Source organism: Syngnathus scovelli, chromosome 3, assembly GCF_024217435.2.
Source record: "Syngnathus scovelli strain Florida chromosome 3, RoL_Ssco_1.2, whole genome shotgun sequence".
Taxonomy (NCBI): Eukaryota; Metazoa; Chordata; class Actinopteri; order Syngnathiformes; family Syngnathidae; genus Syngnathus; species Syngnathus scovelli.
In genome coordinates, this window is record NC_090849.1 from 11,640,480 (window position 1) to 11,663,621 (window position 23,142).

The 23,142-nt window shown below is 39.2% G+C and overlaps 1 protein-coding gene across 2 annotated transcripts; it reads left to right on the forward strand.

The window, feature by feature from the left end:
- The first annotated feature begins 1,123 nt into the window (after positions 1–1,123).
- specc1la (sperm antigen with calponin homology and coiled-coil domains 1-like a) lies at positions 1,124–21,717 on the forward strand. 2 transcript variants are annotated; one of them, XM_049763559.2, is made up of 16 exons: positions 1,124–1,303; positions 6,154–6,313; positions 6,404–6,542; positions 7,686–9,307; positions 9,430–9,637; positions 10,918–10,991; positions 12,031–12,206; positions 12,382–12,545; positions 12,719–12,840; positions 12,988–13,078; positions 14,135–14,224; positions 14,301–14,463; positions 14,546–14,648; positions 15,871–15,987; positions 16,082–16,141; positions 18,966–21,717. In XM_049763559.2, the coding sequence occupies exons 2-16, from the start codon at positions 6,191–6,193 to the stop codon at positions 19,053–19,055; spliced, it is 3,342 nt and encodes a 1,113-aa protein (XP_049619516.1). In that variant the 5' UTR covers positions 1,124–1,303; positions 6,154–6,190; the 3' UTR covers positions 19,056–21,717. The 2 variants fall into 2 exon arrangements, with proteins under 2 accessions (XP_049619516.1, XP_049619517.1); XM_049763560.2 differs by having other exon boundaries at positions 14,304–14,463.
- The last annotated feature ends 1,425 nt before the right edge of the window (positions 21,718–23,142 follow it).

Genomic DNA, 23,142 nt, shown 5'->3' on the forward strand with positions numbered 1-23,142 from the left:
ACACTCAAAATTGTCAGTCGGTGTGAGTGTGAATGGTTGTTTGTCTCTGTATGTCCTACGATTGGCTGGCAACTGCTTCAGGGTGTCCCCCCACCTACTGCCCGAAGTCAGATGGGATACGCTCCAGCGCGCCTGCGACCCTCATGAGGAAAAAAAGTTTCAGAAAATGGGTGGATGGATAATGAGAGGCAACATTCCCAACTTTAAAGGGAAAAACTATGTATATGGTCTACCAGAGAACTTGGTGTACCACTAATTATAACAAGAGCATATTCCTCTCAACTCGGCGTGGTGGTCCAGTCTCACTGATCCTATACATTCACCATTGAAGCCACACATTCCTGAGAATATAATGCTGATTAAAAAATAGGGAGCAAGGCAGGAACACTAAGAAGCCTGAAATAATACTGTAAATATTGGATAAATAATAATAAAAAATGTGTGAATTACTAACACAAGCACGAGTAACCACAATTACTTGGTTCATATTGTTTTCAAATGTTTAAAAGCTAGGTTGGCTTGACTTGTGCGATCAAAACAACCTACACTGCAGTGATTTAAGTCACAAAAATGCTAAGTTGTATTAAGAAACTTGTATTTTTTGTCTATAAATGTTTTTTTTTGTCGGATTAGAAGAAACATTGAATGAGAAATTCCTTCCATCTCCAAATACAGTTCGTTTTCGTTCCTTCATTACGCGCTGTACCTATTATTTATTTATTTATTTATTATTATTATTATTATTATTATTATTGTGGGGGCTCATAAACCTCCAAATCTCATTCAATCAAGACGTCAACTCAGATCTTTGTGACTTTTCTCCGAGTTCTCATCTGTTTGCAAATATAGTCGGTAAAAGTAAAACGTTGTCATAAAAATAAATAATGAGAGATGCCAGAAAAAAATAGTACTTGTACTTCGTTACTTCCTACCACTGCATTTGAGACCAATCTAGTACTGTTATACAGTATAATAGTGAGATGCAGCGCAGACTCGTAAATGATTAATATAAACAAAAAGTCAACGTAACTACAACAACACTGATTGTATAAATCTGAAGAAATACAGACAGGAGAAGCGTACAATGCACTTTCCCTTCCGGCGAGGCGTGATGCTGAGGTGATGCAGATGCAACCAGAAGAGGGTGCAGAGGATCATGTAGCTGCTGTCAGCAGAAGCGAGTTGACTTCCAAAACTGATGCTGCCCGCCTGCCTACTCGCGGTGGGATTAACAGCCGGCGTGCCACCACCATCCCGGAGATATTTAACAATCCATCAAATTGGAAAAATACAGGAAACGCAGGTGTGTGTATTTTCTTTTCTAGTGTGCAGTGTGCTGCTTGTTTGCCGGCTATGCTAACATGGTTAGCTTCGCGATCGCTTTAGCAACCTTTAGCATTGTCACAGTTCTGCTCACAACGAAGATAAAATTCATGGCTGGGTGTACACACTTAGTTCATGTTTTATTTTAAGCATAACCAGATGGATTCTCGTGTGTGCGTGCTGTCCGTTTTAAACAATGTACAAGTCATTTTTTCCCCAATATTTTTTCAGATTTGTAGAACAACTGTCTAGTTCGTGAAAGTATCTTAGATGTGTCCTGAGGATTATTTCAAAATAAGCTACGCGACCCATTTCTGGGTGAAAAAATGTGCTATGTGTATTTTGTTTTATGATCTGCGTCGATGCCCAATTGTATGGCGTTAAACTTCACTTTGTTTCCGTCATTCATAATGATCGCATCACTCCATTACGACAGTAAACCTTTAGGTTTTAGTTTTAGTCCAACTTTAGGTCATTGTCAGCTCTACTACTGCTCAACTAGATGTAGTGCATTTTTTTAAATATATATATATATAACCAGTGTGCACATATTGGTCACAGCTACAACTATGACTACGTAGCAGTAGTAATACTTTATATGTTGCATTTCAGCCACTTTGTGCAAATGTATGTCGATATGGATATTTAATACAACTTTTCAATTCAAATGCTGTGGAAGCTAATGACTTGCTTTTGTTTTGAAAGCTATTGTACAAAAAGGAAGCTAAATTACTGAAATTCTCTGCATGCCTGACCCTGTAGCTAACTCGTTAGATGGGGTCCCTTGTTGGCTTTATATGGTCATTTGGCTTGAAACTATAAAAATGTTAATACTGTGTCGACTGTGGTGAACTACTGGAAAGCAAGTCGTTTTTCTGTGTAACTCAAATATTCAAACGCATGCTTTAAACGTTTGAATTTTTGAGTTACACAGAGTTAATAATGGGCGTTAGCTGTGGCGCTAATGTAAACGCAAATGTCTGCCTGCTCCCCATCTTGAAATAAATCAGCAGGGAACTGATGTTGCCTAGGATCCTCAGGCCATTTGACTGCTACCCCTGTTTAACACACTCAGATCCCTTTTTATATTCATCCCCAGGATGTTTTGGAAGTTTCCTTTTGTCTAAAATGAGTTTCATTTCTCAGCATTCTAAATGACTTTACCTGATTATTGCTTTGCTGCAGAAAGTGTGTGCATGTGCATTGCTATCCAGGGATGTGTAACAAGAGAAAAATGAAATGTTATTTCCTGGCAACCTTAGACATAGCACATCAATTTCCAGTACAGCGCTGCAATAGAGGAGGGGGTGCTTTAAAGTATGGGATGTTCTATCTTTGAATAGGGGTTTCATTCTTTCCTTTTTTTTTTTTTTTTTTTGTATATTGTGTTCAGTCAGGAATAATTTATGGTTGCTTCGTCTTTTGAATCAGAAGTCGAGCATATTTTAGCATGTGACCTGAAGCTTTAATAGTGTCTGTTCTCTCTCAAGCAGACTGGTGCCTGCTTGTCCACAAGCACACAGTCTGCCTTGTAGGGTTGTTTCTTTGGAGACGCCATCACAGGAAGCTCTTGTTATGGCAAGGAAGGGCCTCCCTGCTGTTGAAGCTTCAATAAGGAAAGAACGCAGCAAAAGGGGGTCTTTATGAGCAATTAAATCACTTCTATCATTAGCAGCTACTAATTTATTTTTTGTTTGACACTCATCTTTGCCACTCGGTCTCTTATTAACGACTACCAAAATCATGGCGTGGTAGTCTCCACAGTAAACTCGGTATGATTTTAGTGCAGCTGCTTGTTGGCTTGTTTGTTGGCCAGTCAATTTTCAACTATAGCTCCGGAGGTTTTCCACTTTCAACAATATAATATATAATATAAAAATCTAAGTCCTTATGATTTTTCTGGGCAGTGTTTGTAGTATGTTGCTAATTTTGCTTCTGAAACATTTTGGGGGATATTGGGATATAGTCCAAGCACAGATACAACTTGCTTATTTGTTTACAGCTGGTTTCTAACTTAGACAAACAAAGCAGAGAAAGAAGAAAAGAGCATGGGACTTATTTTTTTATTTTATTTGAATATGGGGAATTTTATAATTTATAGAGGAAGCCAGGGAATTCCTGTTTCCCACGCTAATCTTTTTCCATGGCGTATTTGAAGGTTTCAAACCTGGAGCGTCTGTTAAACTCTCTGCATGCTAATATTAACAGAAGATTATGGAGAACTTTGCAAATAGTTGTGTAACTCAGCTGAAACAAACTTGAGATGATAATGTTGCATTTTACATTAAAGGAAAGTTGGATGAAAGAAAGTTTATACAGTTACTTCCAAATGTGTTGCGATTTTTCTTTTTTCTCCTTTATATACCATGATAATTGGTTTGAAATAATAAAATATGATTTTTGTAGATAGACAGATAGTTTCCTGTCTGAAATTTGCTTGAAACCTCACTGCCTGCCATCCATTTATATATTTATACAAATTGTAAAGCTTTTTTTTCTTCATCAAATTCCATCATGTGGAAGTTTTTCCAACCTTAGGGAACTTCCATTTTGTAAGCGAAGAGAAAAAAAAAGTTGTAGAAAATTGTTTTGACTCTAACCAGTCAACTTCAATCATTAACAAAGTTGGTAGTTTCAATTTCAGTTAAACACCAATCCGTGTCAAATCCAGGGGACACCCTATTTTAATCATGTAAGAGTGTTCCAACCTAGACTACACAGGCTGTTTTATGGGGGGGGGGGGGGTTATTTTATTATTTTATTATTTATTGATGCATTGTCTTTGACACTGTCCCTGAACTTTTAACACTGGCGGATTTGCAGTGTAGCTGTGGTCAGGTAACTAACATGTAATCAATACTGTTCTCTGAAACCATAGTTTTTAGTTTCATCAACATAACAGTACTTTTGCTTCTTTAGAATATTCAAGTACTCGTGCCATATTTTTGTTTTAAAAGGTGCAACAATTAATGGATTAATTGGTGACTAATTGATGAACAAATTAATCAACAACCATTTTGATAATCAAATAATTGTTTAGAGAATTTATGTAACTTAAAATTGTCAAAATCCACTGAATTGTAGCCTCTCACCAGTTCATATTCTCTTATTTCTGTCATTAAAGAGAACAGATTGATTATATTTATGTCTCAGCAAAATACATTTTGTTTACATTGCTTTTACTTTGGGAAAACAATGATCATCATTTTTATGGATACAATACAGTGCAGTACAATAAGTAATAGTAGTTACTGAATCACAATCAATTCATATTTGGAAATTTTATGTTACGGGAAATTAAAAGAAAGGCTTTTTATTTGATTCATCAAACAATTGAAAACTAATCCACCGATTAGTTGATTATTATTGTTGTGGTTTTAGTTGTTTCATTTCTAATCTATTGTATTGCATGAGGGGAAAAAAATCATCAAAATTCTACCATTTTTCAAAACCATGCAACTTTGTATACACGTGCCACAGACGAGAAACATGGAACAGAAAGTGAAAAAGAGTACAGTATTTGAATTGCCTGACCCATGAGGTCACGAGGATTATTCCCTCTGTTTGCACTGTAATCCCACACTCAGTTGTCAACAATATGGTGCTGTGTGACTTGTAAAGTATTTCGTGTCAGCAATAGTTGAACAATGTTTCCATGCTTTATAATTTGAGCATTACAGTTTTCCTCATCACGTTCTTTGTGTTAAGTTTGGTATGTTAACCACACATGCTCCTTTTTTTCTTGGATTTTCAATTTTGCTTCATTTTGTTTGCGGGAGTTATGGCTAATACAACTTCCAGTCACTGAGTCTTATCTTAACTGTTTATTAAACAGTTCAAGCTGCCTGCAAAACAACAGAGATTGATTGTTGAGTGACTTCCCGTGTAAAATAAATCACTTGGACACACTTTTTCCGATTTAGAAAGGCTTTGTGCAAAAATACATCCAAGTTTGTGCTAAAGTACTTATGCTATGCTTCCAGCTGTGTCCCAAATAACTTTTCTGGCTATCGTGGCATCAAGAGGTTCTCTTCGGACTTGGATGAAAATCCTGCTCAGCACAAAGTCTCGAGTTTTCCTGCAAGACTGGTTTTCTCAATTTGGCCAGGATCAACATTTGAGCCATTGCCAAACGTTACTCCTAACAACTTGTTGCCTCATCTTAGTTCTAATTTATTAATGCCCATTATTTGCTACCATTCAATATCATAAATGCTTCCTTTAGTTTAAAGCACAGGTGTCAAACTCAAGGCCCGGCGGCCAGATATGGCCCTCCACATCTTTTTATGCGGCCCGCAAAGACAAATTGTGCATCAAATTCATGTCATTACTAGAATGGCAAATTGTCTTCACTTTTAATGATATATATATTTTTAAATATCTGACCAGTTTTTACTCGTCTGATTTGAAAACGAGTTATTTGTCAGTTAGTTTTGTAGCTTTTACTGTATATAATATGAGGTGTTCATACATTTATTTGGGTTGACAGTCATAATGGCCCTCTGAAAGAAGCTATGACTACAATGTGGCCCATGAAAAAAATGAGTTTGACACCCCTGGTTTAAAGCAATGCTCTGCTTAAACTAGGATGCAGACTTTTGTTGTTGTTCATATCATGTTTGTATTTTCTATCGAAAAAAAAAACATTCTAGAGAAGAGCAAATTTTTCTAGGGCGCAAGTTAGAGTGCAGTTCTTTTGGACATGCTCTGTTTTTTTTTTTGTTTTTTAGGAATACCTTTTATGGAAAGAATTCTCCTCCTATGGAAAAGTGCGGCGATAACACTATATTCTGACATGCATTACCTTTCTCCTCCCTCCTGTGTATGCAGACTGAGCTGTAAATGTTTCGGCACCAGAGAACTCAGTATGAAGAAGTCAGTCCGGCCTGTGGTGAGTAAGGTGAGTACTGATCGAGGGAAGGCAGAGGCCGCCGCATCTACCACTGGAAAGCCTGCAGCTAAGACCAACAGTGCCGCACCTCTGTCCAAGGTAAGATGCATCATCTTGCTTCATGACAGCTTTTGGCAAAGTCGCTGTGTGAATCAGATTTTTTTTTTCTTCTCATGTTTGTATTCTCAGGTGAAAAGCAATGATGATCTTTTAGCGGCAATGGCTGGAGGGAATCCTGCATCAAGTAATGCTGTTAGCAAAACTAAGAGAACTTCCTCAATCGGGACCACTGCTAGCAGCGGTGACAACAAGCAAAAAGGAGTCGTGGGTGTGTACTGTAATGTGCTGCTGTAGTTTGAACAACAGATATGTGTTTACTGCTTCCTCACGTTGCACGTCAATTGGTCTTCATCATAGTTGTCCTTTTAGCCGAGGTGTCACAAAAACTGTCATGGGGAGAAAAATTATGATTATTCTAATTGACAATTATTGACAGGAGGCCTTGAGTACTGCTTGTATTTTCAATTTATAATTATAATTTTTTTAAATATAATTTGTATTCGTAGAGGTGTAAAATAAATTTCAGTACGCCACGTACATTGATTTTAAGTTTGGGCTCTCGTCACATTATGTACAAAAAGGTGAACAAACTGCTTTAATTGATTTAATGACATTTGAAATGAAATCAGCAGCTAAAATCTTGTCACTTTAGGAAAGTTTGCGTTCTATTGGAAAAGCCAGCTGGCAACTATTTGGGTCACTCCTTCTGTTTCTCTAGTGTCTAATTGGCTATTTTTATCACACTGTGACAAGTTTAGAAATAATAATTAAATGTGAAATTACAGGCTTAAGATAGGGACACCGAGTGGTGATTTATTTTTTTAGATCATTTTTATAATGTTCTACTTTCGGGCCATTATGACAGTTTGAACATGTATGACAAAAAGTGTTTTGGTAAAAATGCCAACTCTCCCTTTAACAATGCAGACCAGGATAACAGTAGCCAAAGACTATTATTTGTTATGATCTAAAAACATTGATAACATTTTTAAGAGCTTTATTTAAATAGCAATTTTAGACCATGTTGTTAGCTTGCCAGAAGCTGAGCTGCACTATATTGTCTGCAGGAAAGGTTTTGTGGCAAGTGTGAGGCAGTTGCACCAATTTTTTTCTTTTTTAATATGTTCTGTGTTCTAATTATTGCCCTGGCGTATTGCAAAATTGCCCCTGCTTGACATTTGTGCTTAACATATTTCCAGTACTGATGTATGCTGACATCGTGTGTCGCATCATGCAAAATGATGCTGGACCTTCTTTTGTTTTGGTTTTTGAGAGGCTAATTTTTCCTAAGAAATGTAGCACGTGTCAGCAAGAGATTCTACAATACATTGATTTTAGTACAATTTGCCTGTTTTTGTTTTTGAGAAAAATGTAACAATATTACGTTTTTTTTTTTTTGTCTCTGAATAAGGTTCCTCAACCAAGCGTATGACATCATCTACCCCAAAAGAGCCAAATTCTTCACGAGACCGTCTTCGGACATCCAGGACATCAGCTAATAAGAAACAGCTGGTCTCAGGGACAGCGGCAGGCGATGCAGCCTCAGGGAAGCGCTCTCGCAATCAGATCCTGAGCGAGCCCGAGAGCCGTATGAGCAAGTCAAGATCCGATGGCCAGATCAGCGATAAGGTGGCACTGGAGACAAAAGTCAACGACCTGCTAGGTCTTGCTAAGAGCAAAGATGTGGAGATTCTGCACCTTCGCAGTGAACTGAGAGACATGAGGGTCCAGCTCGGCATGGAAGGAAAAGACTCGCCTCCTCAGGAAGGAGCAGAGGAGGGGGAGAAGGCACACGTCTCCGCCATCACAGCAGCTGACGTAGAGTCCACGCTGCTTTTGTTACAAGAGCAGAACCAGGCCATCAGAGAAGAGCTCAACCTGCTGAAAAGTGAGAATCGAATGCTCAAGGACCGTCTCAATGCGCTGGGCTTCTCTCTAGAGCAGAGGCTGGATGGCTCTGACAAGTTGAGCTATCTGTCGTTGAGTCCGGACTTGGCAGCGGGTAGTGGGCAGAGTGAGGGCGGAGCCACCCTGACTTCCTCAGCGGAGGGGTCGGCCCCCGGTTCCTTAGAGGATCTGCTCACCGGTCACCAGCACGGCGGCTCGGCTGACAATCTTGATAGCGAATCCAGTGAGGTCTATCAGGCCGTTACCTCCAGCGACGATGCGCTGGACGCCCCCTCGGGAGCCTCTTCGTCCTCTGAATGCGAGTCTGCTCCCAGCAGGGAGCGCTCACGGAGGGGCAGCAGCGGAAACGCCAGCGAGGTGTCAGTTGCCTGTCTCACAGAGCGCATCCATCAAATGGAGGAGAACCAGCATAGCACTGCCGAGGAGCTGCAGGCCACGTTGCAGGAGCTGGCCGACCTGCAGCAAATCACCCAAGAGTTGAACGGGGAGAACGAGCGGCTCGGCGAGGAGAAGGTCATCCTCATGGACTCGTTGTGCCAGCAGAGTGACAAGCTGGAGCTCTACGGTCGACAGATCGAGTACCTGCGCTCTTTGCTGGACGAGCATCATATCTCGTACGCGCTTGAGGAGGACATCAAGAGCGGCCGCTACATGGAGCTGGAGCAACGCTACGCCGACCTGGCAGATAACGCCCGCTTCGAGAGAGAGCAGCTGTTGGGGGTGCAGCAGCACCTGTCCAACACCTTGAAGATGGCCGAGCAGGACAACGCTGAAGCCCAAGAGGTTATCGGAGCCCTGAAGGAGAGGAACCACCAAATGGAGCGCGTCCTGGACTCGGAGCGACAAGAACGAGCAGCCATGGCAGCTGCGCTTGACGAATACAAAGCGGCAGTGAGCAGCGACCAGGCGGAGCTGAGCCGCTGCCGAGCCCAGTTGGACCAAGAGAGGCAGAGGGTTGCTGAGCTGTACTCGCTTCACACAGCAGGAGACAAAAATGACATCTGCCAGCTTTTGGAAAGTGCGCGACAGGGGAAGGAGGAGGCTGAGGCCAAAGCTGCAAAAGTGCAGGATGAGCTAGAACAAGCTCACAATGACCTTGCCCTACTGCAGGACACTCTCAGTAAGGTCCGTTTGGGAGAGAAACTCTTTGTGGCTCTTGTATGAAAGCTCAAAGTAGTGAAGAAAATATATCTAAAAACTCTTTGTTGCTGTTTGAATGATTGACCTCCGTTCTTCTGTGCAAACAGCTCGACAGGGAATATCGAGACTTCCAACAGCAGGTGCAGCAGCAGATGGCTGAGCAAGCGCATATGCTCGAGAAACAGCGTGTGGAGCTGCAGGAAAAGGAGACGGAGATCGTCGACATGAAGGAAACCATCTTTGAGCTGGAAGACGAAGTGGAGCAGCACCGAGCTCTAAAGCTGCATGACAACCTCATCATCACCGACCTTGAGAGTAAGCAGCACGCACACCCACATGCACACGCGCTGAACTGCAACGTCATGTTTTTTTTTTTCCCCGATTTTACACAATGTGCTGTCTGTAATCAAGGTCCAGCCAAGTACAACATTAGCCTTGACAGTAAGTATGTGTTGCTGATTGCAGAACTTGCTGCTTGCCATCATGTGATAAGATAAACACAAGTACATGACAAGTTACGAGTCTTTTACTTCAGGTTGAAACCTGGCAGTATTTGGCTTTCCACTGAATAATATTCCAGTTTGAAATTTGACAGCATTTTATAGAGACAAACCCCAAAAAAACGCCGTTTTCTCCATTAACGTTCTTTTCATGAAAACAGAATTTGGGATCGTTTCCACCGTTGTCAATTAACAAAAAAACTCATGCTTTCATCGACCCTCAAACACACGTCAATGAACGGATGAAAGGACAAAGCAAATATAGTTCAGAACTTTTTGTGGACATGATTCCGTCCATAAAAGAAACGAGACAAGGTCATAGGGAGAACCAATTGATGAGCGGGAGTGGGGGGGGGGGGGGGAAATCAGGCTAAAAAAGGATACCATAAAACAATATTGATCGTAAACTTAAATGCTGTTTTCCTTTTTTAAAACTGTGAAATCAGGCTAAAAAAGGATACCATAAAACAATATTGATTGTAAACTTAAATGCTGTTTTCCTTTTTTTTAAAACTGTGAAATGAAAAGTGGATTAGCTGCACTCTCTATCTGCAAGAATGAAAACAGAAAATCTGGAAGTTATTTCCTAACTTTCTATAAGAGTCCGTGTCGGGGCCAAGCATGTGGTAGAAGGCTGTCGTCAGACCACTCAGCGAGACGCAGCGTATTGTTTGTGCAAAGAGGCAGCTTGTGGCTACGAGGAGATAAGGGTGGTCCGTTTGTTACATATTAGCTGAGCTGAAGTTGTCGCTAAATTCCTTGGCTGACTGCAAATGAGCAGGACTTTAGCATTTATTTGATAAATAGCTTCAACTAGACACTCACTACACTGTGACATTTACAACCAAAGAGGTTTTCTTTTAGTAAACTGTTAACTCATATTGATCCACCCTAATGTTACACACAATTTACAAGTTAGTCTTTAAAGCAATTACTATGTTCAAGTGCACTGTGATGATGATAATAAATTAAAAAAAGAAAATGGTTTCCCGTATGATAGCACATCAAAATGACACACCCTCACACTGTCGCGTTTGTCCAACTTTGAAGATCTTGTCTACCAGCTCATTGAATGCATCTACATTCTTTTTACAGACTCTGTAAAGAAGCTGCAGGACCAGAAACACGACATGGAACGAGAGATAAAGATCCTTCATCGCAGACTCAGGGTAACTCCGCCATGGCTCCACTTTGAAATGGCAAATAGTCATGTTAAAATAGTCCAAGAATAATGTACTGTTTTGAGAATAAACTTGTACTTTTATGAAAAAAGGCCATCATTCTTTGGGGATAGTTTTATTAGTATAGTTTTATTTGTTAGCATAAAAACATGTTCAGAGGAGAATTGTTGAAGAGCTTTTCAAGTCACACTTTAGTTTGGCTTTCACAAATAAAAATGATTACTTTCCCCCGTGTTAAACACGTATTTAACAATATCCCATATTAATCAATAAACATGAATAGAGAGACACTCGACTGCTCGTCTGTTGCGCTTAGATTTGTGTTAATTACACTTTCTCTGGAAAAAAAAAATAGAGAACATGAAACACCATTTTCTGATTATTTTTTGATTGAACACTTTGAAGCTGAACTGTGAGGAAATGTACTTATTGATTTTAATTCCTTAGCATGCATTCCATATTACTACTGTAATTACTAGAGTGCTGTAAATTTAATTCCCTACTCTGCGGTTGATTTTAGTAATCAGTAAGTTACGTCAGATTGCAACAATAATGTAAACAAATCTGTGGCTTTATCACTTCAACTTCTGAAGTTTCATGACATATGAAAACACACTTCTGCACTTCTCGCAGCTTTTGCAATTTGAAAATTGCATTCTACTAAATTGCAACGTGGATTTTAATTGGATTAATTGTAAGGTTAATTTCCAGTCATTACACACTTGCGTCATCACACAAGATCTGGATGCGGTCCCCGGCTGTGATACAGTTACTGTCTTATCAACAGTGATGGTTAAATGTTGAGAGGGAATGTTCTAATGAGAGAAGGGCAAAAAAAGGGAATGAATGAACAAGTATTCAATGCTATTCAATGTACCTTTTGCGTAACTTGGTAATCAATTTTGAAAAAGTATGCATTATCTGCATCTGTGAAGTATTAAGCAGTATGCGTTCTAGAGCTGTAGTTCAATCTATCTGCTTTTCTAGACACATAATGCCTAAATGTTAAATGTCGTTTGCCTCACAGGAGGAGTCAATGGAGTGGCGTCAGTTCCAAGCAGACTTGCAGACGGCTGTGGTCATTGCTAATGATATCAAGTCAGAAGCGCAGGAGGAGATTGGAGACCTGCGACGCAGACTGCAGGAGACCTTGGAGAAGAATGACAAGCTGAGCAAGGAGCTTGATGAGGTCAAAAGCCGCAAGTAAGGCACACAAACTATTTGGCCAGATTTGGGCTTCTTGTATGTTCAGCTTCTTTTGGGTGACACTGTCACAAGATGTTAGGGATAATGGTTTATGTACTAAATCTTTAGGTCCATGTCTAGTTTCCTGTTGTTTGAGTACACTGTTGATATTAAGTGGAATATTTTTTCCCAGGCAAGAGGAGGAGAGAGGCCGAGTATATAACTACATGAACGCCGTGGAGAGGGACTTGGCTGCACTCAGACAGGGGATGGGCCTGAGTCGTCGATCTTCCACCTCCTCTGAGCCTTCGCCAACTGTCAAAACACTCATCAAGAGCTTCGACAATGCCTCGCAAAGTATGTACCGCAATTTAATTTTGCCTCATTGTTTATGTGTTGCTCTAGAATCCTCTTTACATTTTCGATATCGGGGACTGCAGTTTTGAGGGGAAATTTCCCCACATCTGACATATTGCACTCGAATGAAATTCAGTCGCATTCAAGCAGAGCTGTTTCATTTGTTCTTGAAGCACCACCACCCTCCAGTACTGCCACTGTGACTCCAACAGCGCCAGCCACCCCACTACCACGCACACCTCTCAGTCCTAGTCCGATGAAGACTCCTCCGGCTGCCGCTGTATCACCTATACAGGTACGGGATGAAAGGCGATGTTGTGTTTTCTGTAAATACTAGAACTTGAAGCCCAAACGATAATATTGAATAGGCTTCCTTGCTGGATAGCCACTTTTGCAACAATTTAACCAGCAATTAAGTTGACAAAGACTCTTTCTCTTGCAGCGTCACACTGTATCGACGTCACTGTCAGCTTCCAAGCCGCTATCCTCCCTCGGTGACAAGAGGACCAGCTATTCCGACATCTCCATGTCATGTGAGGCAGTTGAGATTTTTTTATTTTACCATATTTTGAGAATCTGTTGCGCTCAAAAACTAATCATGTGACGTTCTGTAATCTTGTTGAAGCCAGGAAGAATCAAAGTAGCACAACAAATTATTGTAGTACTTAGTTGAGAATTAAAGATTAATACTAAGAGCAAACAGCATCTTAATCATCTGTTAGGAAAAAAACAAAGAATGATTCAACTTTATGAGAAGCTGCTCTTGTAATAATAATGTTTACAGTTTCCCTCCAGTAGCCAAATGTTTTATAAACAAAAGTGACACTGTTCATGTTATTGGTGATTTGATGTTTCCCTCTCGTGCTTATCATATACAGTTTGTGTTTCTGTAGTCAGGATATCCTGACACACTGCACATGGGGTTATGAAACACAACTACAGGTTTAACTATTGCTCATTTTCTCTCTGTTTAAAAATACTGAATGATGCACCTGTGTCAATGTTTTTGGGTTTGAAAAACAGCCTTCACATAAATTAGCAGTGTAGTTTTGATCCTAAGCTATCTATTTGGAAGGTCATTTCTCAGCAAGCCATTCATGTTGCAGCGGTAAACGTGTATTTGATAACAGACATACATAACTAACGAGCCAATAATTCTATCAAGCACTAAACTATGTGACCATGGCAATGACTTCAATGCTGTTTTCTATCATGAGCCAAGTGCATATTTCAATGTGAAAGTAAAAATCATACAGTGTTATTGCTTAAAAGGCCATATAGTACTTAAATAAGTCGACTTATGATCATGATGTTGTTTACGTATGAATAGCGGGTTTGAATAGGGCAAGTTACTTTAGACTGACAGAGTTAAGTTATTTCTAGAGTGGTATAACGAACCTCGACATTCTTAGAATTTTGCTCAATGAGTTAAGATGTTTGATGTGAAGATGTGTGTGCAGTGCCAAAGCCTGTTTGATTTGGCCCAACATTTGCTACTAATTTGGTATTTTTTTTACACACCTGAATGTGACTTTTTACTGAGCTTGTAAACAGTACGTTATGTAAATAGTGTAATAATGTATTTACAGCTGAGCACCTCCTCAGAGGAGCCCCAACCAGTCGACCACCTTCTGTCCTCCAGAGGGTCTCCAACATGGATTCCACCAAGACAATTTCAGGTTGAAGAATGTACATATTAACCTTGTTGTAATTGTTCATTTTCCACATATCAATCTTTTTCCCCATGTTCTTAAGTAGTCTCCCGCCGGAGTAGTGAAGAGATAAAGAGGGATATGGCAGCCCAGGACGGAGGCTCCTCATCGTCACTGATGGCCATGAGTGCCGCCTCCTCTCCGCTTTCACTGCCCTCTTCCTCTCCCACGGCCTCAGTCACTCCCACGGCGCGCAGTCGTCTAAGGTAGGATCCTAACCACCCCTTATTAAAGGTCTAAATATTAAAGAAAGGTTATTTAGCAAGCATGCTCATTTTTTCTTTAAAGAGAGGAACGAAAGGACCCACTGTCTGCACTGGCCAGAGAATATGGAGGCTCCAAGAGAAACGCTCTGCTGAAGTGGTGCCAGAAGAAAACTGAGGGCTATCAAGTAGGTTATTGTCCCGAAACCATGTCAAAAGCAAAATATGCTGTCATAAATCGGTGTTGTGCTGCGACATAAATGAACACGTTAGAACAGATGACCTCTTATGGCAAGCAAGACGAGATCAGAGCATAATCCAATCTGTTGATGCACGCAGCTTTAGTGTTGCCAGATGTGCAGCAGATACTAGAATGAGCATTTATCGATTCACCTACTTCTTAAGTGAGGTCATGCTTAACTGAGTTATGATGATCTCTGGTTGTCATGGCACCTAAAGTCCTTTCCAGGAAGTGTGCGACATTGAACAAAGTAAACAAATGGACGAGGCGAGTACAGTTTACTGTATAGCACCACCAGTTTTTTTCTTTGAAATTACAAGTAATGTAAAGTGCATTTGGTTTTCATGAGCTTTTAATGTTGACTTGACCCAATGAGGGAATTTACAAATTCAGAAACAGTTGAAAAATATAATAAGGATGCAAAAGAAAAGAAAACTCATTTGTACATATGTATGTTCTACACCCGCACCTGTTGCCTGTTGAGCCTTGGACTATTGCTGTAGGCATTCAGGAGAGAAGCCAAAACATCCCCTCCATATAAAAGGCATTTTTCTTTCATGTGTTGTACCTTATGTCTGTTTTTTAATGAGAAAAATATCTGGCACTCATAAAACTGTTCCTATGGCAACATTATTGATGCATCTTGTTTTACTTGGGGCACATTACAATACAGTGCTCAGAAGAAGTTGGGGATGGTTGGCATTTGGGTGAAATCACAATATGAACCTAAAATGCGCTGCGCTTATTGCCTTTAGAGGGGAACCTCTCTCTAAACTTAAGAATGCACACGCCAAACATAAAAATGCCCATACTTTTGTTTAAGATTAGGTGTTTGTAGCCATATTATTTTTGATTAGTGTGTAACTGACTGATCAGTCTGTTTGGAAGAGAATAGAAGTGCAACGATTAATTGATTAACTAACAATGAATCGATAATCGTATTAATCTATAAATATTATGAACAATCAAATAATCATTAGATATCATTTTAAATTTAAAATTGTACGAATGTTCAAATGTTTCAGCTTTGCAGAAGTAAGTATTGTCCAAGTTCTTTTGCCCAACATGATCGCAGACTGATTATCTTTGTGTTGAATCAAAATTTGATTCAAATTTAACACAACCACAACAAGATTTGCTTTATATTGATCTGATGCCATACGTTCCAGAACATTGACATCACCAATTTCAGCAGTAGCTGGAATGATGGGCTGGCATTCTGTGCTGTGCTTCACACCTACTTGCCGGCCCACATCCCTTATCAAGAATTGACCAGCCAAGACAAGGCAAGTACAGATTGGAGGGAAAGCCTAACCTTAAAATCAGTAAATGTCTAAATAAAAATAGTTGGTCTGTCTTTTTTTTTTTTTTCTATGACAGAAGAGGAACTTCACCTTGGCGTTCCAGGCTGCAGAAAGTGTCGGGATCAAATGCACTTTAGTAAGTTTTGATATGAAAAGCAAAGAATTAAAACAAACAAAACAAAAAAAACATTTTCTGTCAAGAAAAGTGAGCCTCTGGCATATGCTGTTATATCAGGTATCAAGTCAATCCCAATAAGCATTTTGGCTACAGGAAATGTCACCTGCCATTGAAAATATTTTACATGAAATACTGTTTAATAGTGACAAAGTCCCAATTACAATACAAAATATTTTTATTGAAAGTACTCATAGGCCATTTAAAACAATTGAATGAAAACCATGAAGCACAACAGCAACTGAGATTTTTAACCAACATGACAACAATTGTTTTATGCTGCTGAGCGAACTAGATCATTTGGTGCCATTTGTCAAGTTGGTACCATTGTAAACCAAATTACATTCCAAACCACAAATTTTCTTTGTACTAATCTGTTATCTGCAGTCCCATTAGTCTAAACACAGTGTTCTGATTAATTTTTTGTTTAAGGAATATGAATTAAACAAGCAAAACCCACCTTATCCATCTCAGAGGGTAGCTATTTTGCCACTTGCTGTTGGTTATGGTTTAATTTTTTTGAATATATTTGACTATGGTCAAATCTTGACATAATTAAAGAGGAAACATAAATTTGAGTCTATGTATGTGTATTTATTTGTTTGTTTGTTTGTTTGTTTGTTTGTTTGTTTATTTCGAACATTTAAAGAAATACAAGAAAAGAAAGTAAAAATACTGAAAATAATAACTCCATAGTACAATAGAGAAGAAAGAAAAGAAAAAACAAAACAAAACATTGCGTTATAAATTTTCACTTTATCATAAAAATCTTATTTGTTCAAAAGGGAGTAGAAGGAAGCCTAGGCTTATCTAGCTCTACCCCTTGTAACCACGTTTGCTTGATTCCGTCAAGATTTGTCCATTTTCAGATATGTTAAAGATATATACACACACACACACACACACACACACACACACACACACACACACACACACACACACACACACACACACACACACACACACACACATACATACATACACCTCCTTTAGATAAATACAAAAGCAGTTTAAACACCTCACAGCATGCTACGGTATCCCATCAGTATTTTGCCTTTATACATTTTTTTTAAACTGAGGTAAAGTACTACAATTCTTTAGTTCGTCACTGCTGGCGTTCCATAATTCTACACCTTTAGCTGTTATACAATGCAACTTTAAAGTTGTTCTCACCAAATCTCTTTTAAACATAAGTGTTCCTCTTAAATAATAGGTACTTTCCCTCCACTCAAACAACCTCTGGAAACTGTTTGGTAATTGTAATTGTTAAGTATGTATATGTAAACATGTAGTTACAAGGGGTATAACCTGATAAGTTTAGGCTTCTTTCTACTCCTTTTCGAACAAATATAAGTTTATTATAAAGGGGAAAATTATAATGCAACATCATTCTTTTTTATGTTCTATTGTACTATTATCATTTTCTGTATTTTACTTTTTTCTTGTATTTCCTTTTTTTTCTTTTTTTTTAATGTTCAAAATGAAACATTCATTCAATCATTCATTCATTCACTGATAATGACATCACAGTTGCCAAGTCACAACCAATCACGGCCTACCAGTTTTCTGAAGCTGAGCGGTGATTGGTTGAGACCTGGCCACTGGGATGAAATTTTCAGTTGACAGCAAGCAGCAAAATGACCGCCTCCTGAGATCGATAAAAATTGATGAATTTTGCTGCTTAATTCAGGACCAACAGACTGCTGAACTTTTTTTTTGTCCCTCAAGCCATCAAACTGTATAAGTCCTCACTTGGGGAAAGGAGGCGATAGGAAGAAGGGAGACCTCACATAATTGGCATACCCAAGTGGAATAACCTTCAACTATTTATTACTCAACACTTTGTTTATTACTCAACACTTTGTTTATTACTCATGTGCAATATTCTCTTTGTACTATTTTCTGTATAAGCTACTGGAACCAGAATTTCCTTAAGGAGTAACCCCAAGTGATAAATAAAGTTGAGTCCAAGTCCATTCCACAAATGCAATATTAATCAGAATGCCGTGATTAAACTAGTGGGGCCCCGTACAACATATTATCGTTAAGAAAATGTTTGGGTTGACTTCCTCTTTAAGAGTAACTCAGTCCACTTATTCTTTATTTGATCATTTGCCCTCAAGTTGCCAATTTTGGCGACGTGCCTAATTTGGGAATTACTTTTTAAGTCTTCGAAATGGTTAAAACCATGAGTTTTTAGCGGTCAGACCTCCATCTGGTGATTTGGAATGCTGGAGTTGACAAGCTCCAAATGTTTTCTAGGTGTGGACATGGACTGAGATTTTATTTGGAAGAAAAAAAAAAAAAGTTGAAATTGCTTTTCAACGTGTGGTCTTAGCCAGTGTTTCCCAACCTACTGAGCCAAGGCACATATTTTACATTTGACAAATCTCACTGCACACCACCAAACAAAAATGTTTAAAGAAAAAAAAAAAAGAAAAAGTGATCCGCTGAAAGAAAACTCTTCTCGTCTCAATTTACTCACAAATACCCACTGCCCATGCAGTCTGGCCCTCTTTCTTTTTTGTGTTGTATGATTTTCTGCCGTTTTATAGAAGAGCCATTCTTCCTGTCACAATATCTCCATGGCATGTGTAGATGAACAAACATACATTTGTCAATCCAATTAAATGAAGTCGGATTGCTTCCTGTGGCACATTTGACAATCTTTCACTGGTATGCTGTGGCAAAGTAGTTGTAAATCACTGGTCTAAGGCCAACTGCCTAGTATTCCCAGTTTGACAAAACCACTGACTCACAACTGTCCATTTTGTGGCTTTTATAGGACATAAATGAGATGGTGCACACCGAGAGGCCAGACTGGCAGAGCGTCATGACTTACGTCACAGCCATCTACAAATACTTTGAAACCTGACCAAAGTCTCCTGCTACTGGTTCTGCACCTCAACCCCAACATCACAACCGTACCTCGCCCTGCCCTGCATAGCATGTTCAACATCGTTTTCAGTAGCTCGCGACAGACCTCAACCTGAGAGGAAAGGCACACGAGTATTGCTTGTATGCAGTGTCATGATGAAGTCAACCAAGTATAAACTGACTGCTGATGCTGAAGAAATGCGCCTCAGTGCCTTCTACCTGGATTTTTCTTTCACAAGCAATTCATTCTCTACTTTGCCCTGTTGTCTGCTCATTAGCAGGCAACAAAACAAATGTAAGGCCCAGCTCTTCCCTGTTGTGACAGTGAATGCTTTTAGAAAACATCTGTGACGGATCTCTGACATATCAGTACAGTTTGAATTCCCTCAATTGTTTGATGAGAGCTCAGGCAGTTTTTTTTTTGTTGTTGCAATGTTCCAGATGTTCATATATGCTTCAGATGCCTTTGTTTGAGAGGATCAAGTGCCTGTGTGATGATTGATGCCTGATACCAGCTCAGCTCCCCTGAGAGCCCAAGCTTGAACAGTGTCTTTTCACTACAGCATGTGAAAATGAAGAGCAGAAGTTGTCCAATACTGTATACTATGTTGCAGAGCCTTTTTTTTTTTTTATTTGTTTAATTTATAATGGTTGCCGTGTAGGATGGGCTTCTGTCTCATTTTGAAGCATAAAAAAAGACATTCAAGCGCCAATTCTCTTGCTGTACCCTACCCCCCCCCCCCCCCCCCCAATTATTAGGGTTATGAAATATGTTAATGTGTGGATTTTATTCTAACGTTGACACTGCATAATGTTTGGTTGTGAGCTTTGAGATGTGATGTGAATGATGAGATTAACTGTGCTGAAAGTACTTATGCAAGATCGTGGAAACCTCGATTGAACTTAATGGGAATATATTTGGAATCTCATTTTGGCCTTTTCTGTGTGGGGATTTCATGTTCTCCCTGCGCCTTGGTGGATTTTGTCCGGGTGCCGACTTCCTTCCACCAGTTGTGAGCTGGGATATGCTTCATGTTATCCAAAATCCCAATGAGGCACACATGAAGAAAAATACATGGATGTAAGAATTTACAAAAAATTGGACATTGGCAAACTTGAAGGGCCATAAATAAGAAAAACATTTTTGAAAAATTAATTGATCCCAGTAGTGTCCCTCTCTTCCCCAGATAAATTTTCTGTGGAAAATTTCCAGAAACTTTATATGAATATTTTTTTCTTTCTCCTAACCCACATATTAAATGTTTAGGTACCTGGGAAAACGCATGTAAAAATGAAGTTAGAGCCAGAGGGTGTTTCAGCTAGTGCATAGCTTAACCACATTACTAAAACGCTAAGGAAAAAAGGAGTGCAAAGTTATGAAACTGCAGTGACACTGATCTAATTTGTGTTGTCTGCACAAAAACACCAATCCAACAACATTTTCTTGAAGGTGTAGAAAGTAGCTGTTTGACTGTGCTCACTGAAAGCTAAGCTAATAACTAATTTTGATGGATGAATTGTCCATGACTAGCTCATTTACACACCTTGATGTTCGGCGTGTTGGAAAACATTTTGTTTGTTGAACTTCCTACTGTGACTTAACATTATTCTTAAGATGCTGAGTACACATTGGTGTGGCAATGATGTCCATTTCGCCTGCGACATGACTGCTTGGCTGCTGTGTATCAAGTGTGCCTCAGTTTACATGTTGAGTGTATTTATTTGGATGTTTCCAATCACTGTATTATTATTTTTATTGTATTTGTTGCAACTGCATAGATTTGTTACATATGAGGCTACACCTATGGCAAACCATTTGCGCATTTGTCCTAATGTCCCACCTTAACAGTTAAGCTTTTGACCATGTTTAACTAAACTTGCAGTTTTCTTTCGCCTCAGTGTGCAAAATAGATGACCGTGCCTCTGGGAGAAACACTAATAAGGTCTTTTTGCAAGGCACGTTGATTTGATCAGTGTGTTTGATCTGCGTTAATGTACGCTGATTTGGGTCGGATGAAGCTGCCAGCATTGTTTTTATCTGGCATGCTTTTGTCAAATCCACATCGCTGCCATCTGTACAGCTGCATTATTCATCCAGTCATTTAGCACAAGCAACTTTTTATGTATGTATAAATATGGAGTATTTAAGTGCATTTAAAAGCATCAGGGGTTATCGGCCAACACTTTAATAGTGTGCTGGTAAATTCCATTGCTGAACTGTGTTATTATTCCCACTTGGACTGTCCGGGAGCGACAGGAACAATTGGATCCTTTCTCTTGCTTTAAGCGAAATATGTTTGGTATTGCTTATTTTCGGCAACTGATGAACACTAAATCCAGCCAGCAAGGGCGCTTTATTCCACCTCCACATGTTTCAGCCACAAAAAAGAGAGAGACTTGATATCGCAGGGCCTTTTGTCTGTAATGGCCTCGAGGAGTAGGAAAGCAAATGTGAACAGTGCTTTATTTCTTTACAGTATCTGCATCATGTTTTGCTTGCCTTGGTTTACTTGAAAATGCTCTGAGAATGCCACTGAACCTACTTTAAGTTTTTTTTTTTAAACTCCATGTTTCCAATAAATCGAATATTTTCTTTTCCAGTTCATACCTTACCCGTTTTAGTGTGGAATATTTGTTATTATAAAGAGATACTGATCACACTCCATGTTGTACCTCGTCTTTTGTTCCATTCTTTTGTTTTTGAGAGAGAGAAAGAGAGAGAGAATACAGGGCACACGTTATATAGTCATGCTTATTTTTTGTTAAATTAAAACAGCCATTGTTACTGTATCGCCACAATAATGTGGCCATTCAGGTATGGACAGTTTCCTGATTTTGCTATTCACCATAACGTCTAAAATGGACTTGATATATAAAATGATTTTGTGGTCATTTGAATTAATTTGATGCCACTTTGGAATTACGGTTCAAAGAAGGGATGTATTTTTATTTTTTGGATCAAGGGTATGAAACCCATGTACAGAAGCACATTTTGAGATTCCTCTCTGAAGATGCTTGTAGTACGTTTAATGAGGAACCCAGGTTAAAAAAAATTCTTTACCATGTGTCGAAACATGGCAATCTGATTAATAATGCATTTATGCAATATGAATTGAGCAATAAAATCCAGACATTTTTTTTATCCATCTCAGGGGGCGGCCATTTAGCCACTTGCTGTCGACTGAAAATGACATCATAGTGTTTCAGGTAACCAGCATTATGGCTCACTTGTTTTCTGGGTTTCGCCATAAGGCGCTCACAAATATTTTGGTTGAAAGTGAGCAAACAGACAGAATAGTTATATAGTTACTCACAGCTCATCTGGATACTTCTGTCAGCAGTGACATCATCAATAAATTCCATTAAATACCAATGCTGTCACGTTGCCTCCCCATTGGTAAAAAAACAAAAAAGATGTATGTTTTGGATCTTAAGCATATCCTTTTGCCATACATTTATTTTCCCATGGAAGCTAAATTGACCTGTTTCGCCCTTGAATCTGAGTCCAGAACATTGGAGGCTTTTAAAGACAAGGATAATCTGTCTTTCACGTACTTCACTGTTAATGGTGGTTCTCATATTTGTCATTTTAAGATAAAAGTGAAGATGACAAGACATAGCTGGGAAGGCCGAGCAAAGCATTTACAGGAAGAAAACTCCATCCACGTTTTAAAATGAAATTATATTTGTCATTTTGCCCGCATATTTAGGAGTACCTGAACTTGCAGTCAGCATAAAATAGTTATACCTCCTCAATTGTAAATGTCATATTGTTGGGACATTTAAAGCTTGAAATCAACTTCAATAGCATCTTGACTATTGTGTTGTGTGGAAGAAAGCAAAATAATAAAATCTGATTCACTGACCAAATACTTGTGACCTAAATTGTATATTTGCCATGACATAGTATATTTGTCCATTAAGGATCTTGTAATCCATTTAAAGTAAAGGTCAACAGATCTCAATGATCCCAAGCCGTGAGCAATTGTAAACAATGAGATAAAATTTTCTATTATGGTTTGGCGTCCTGGGTAAAAAGCATGTCTGCATGACTCGCTGCCCGTCTCAGGTGTCACACTTTAATG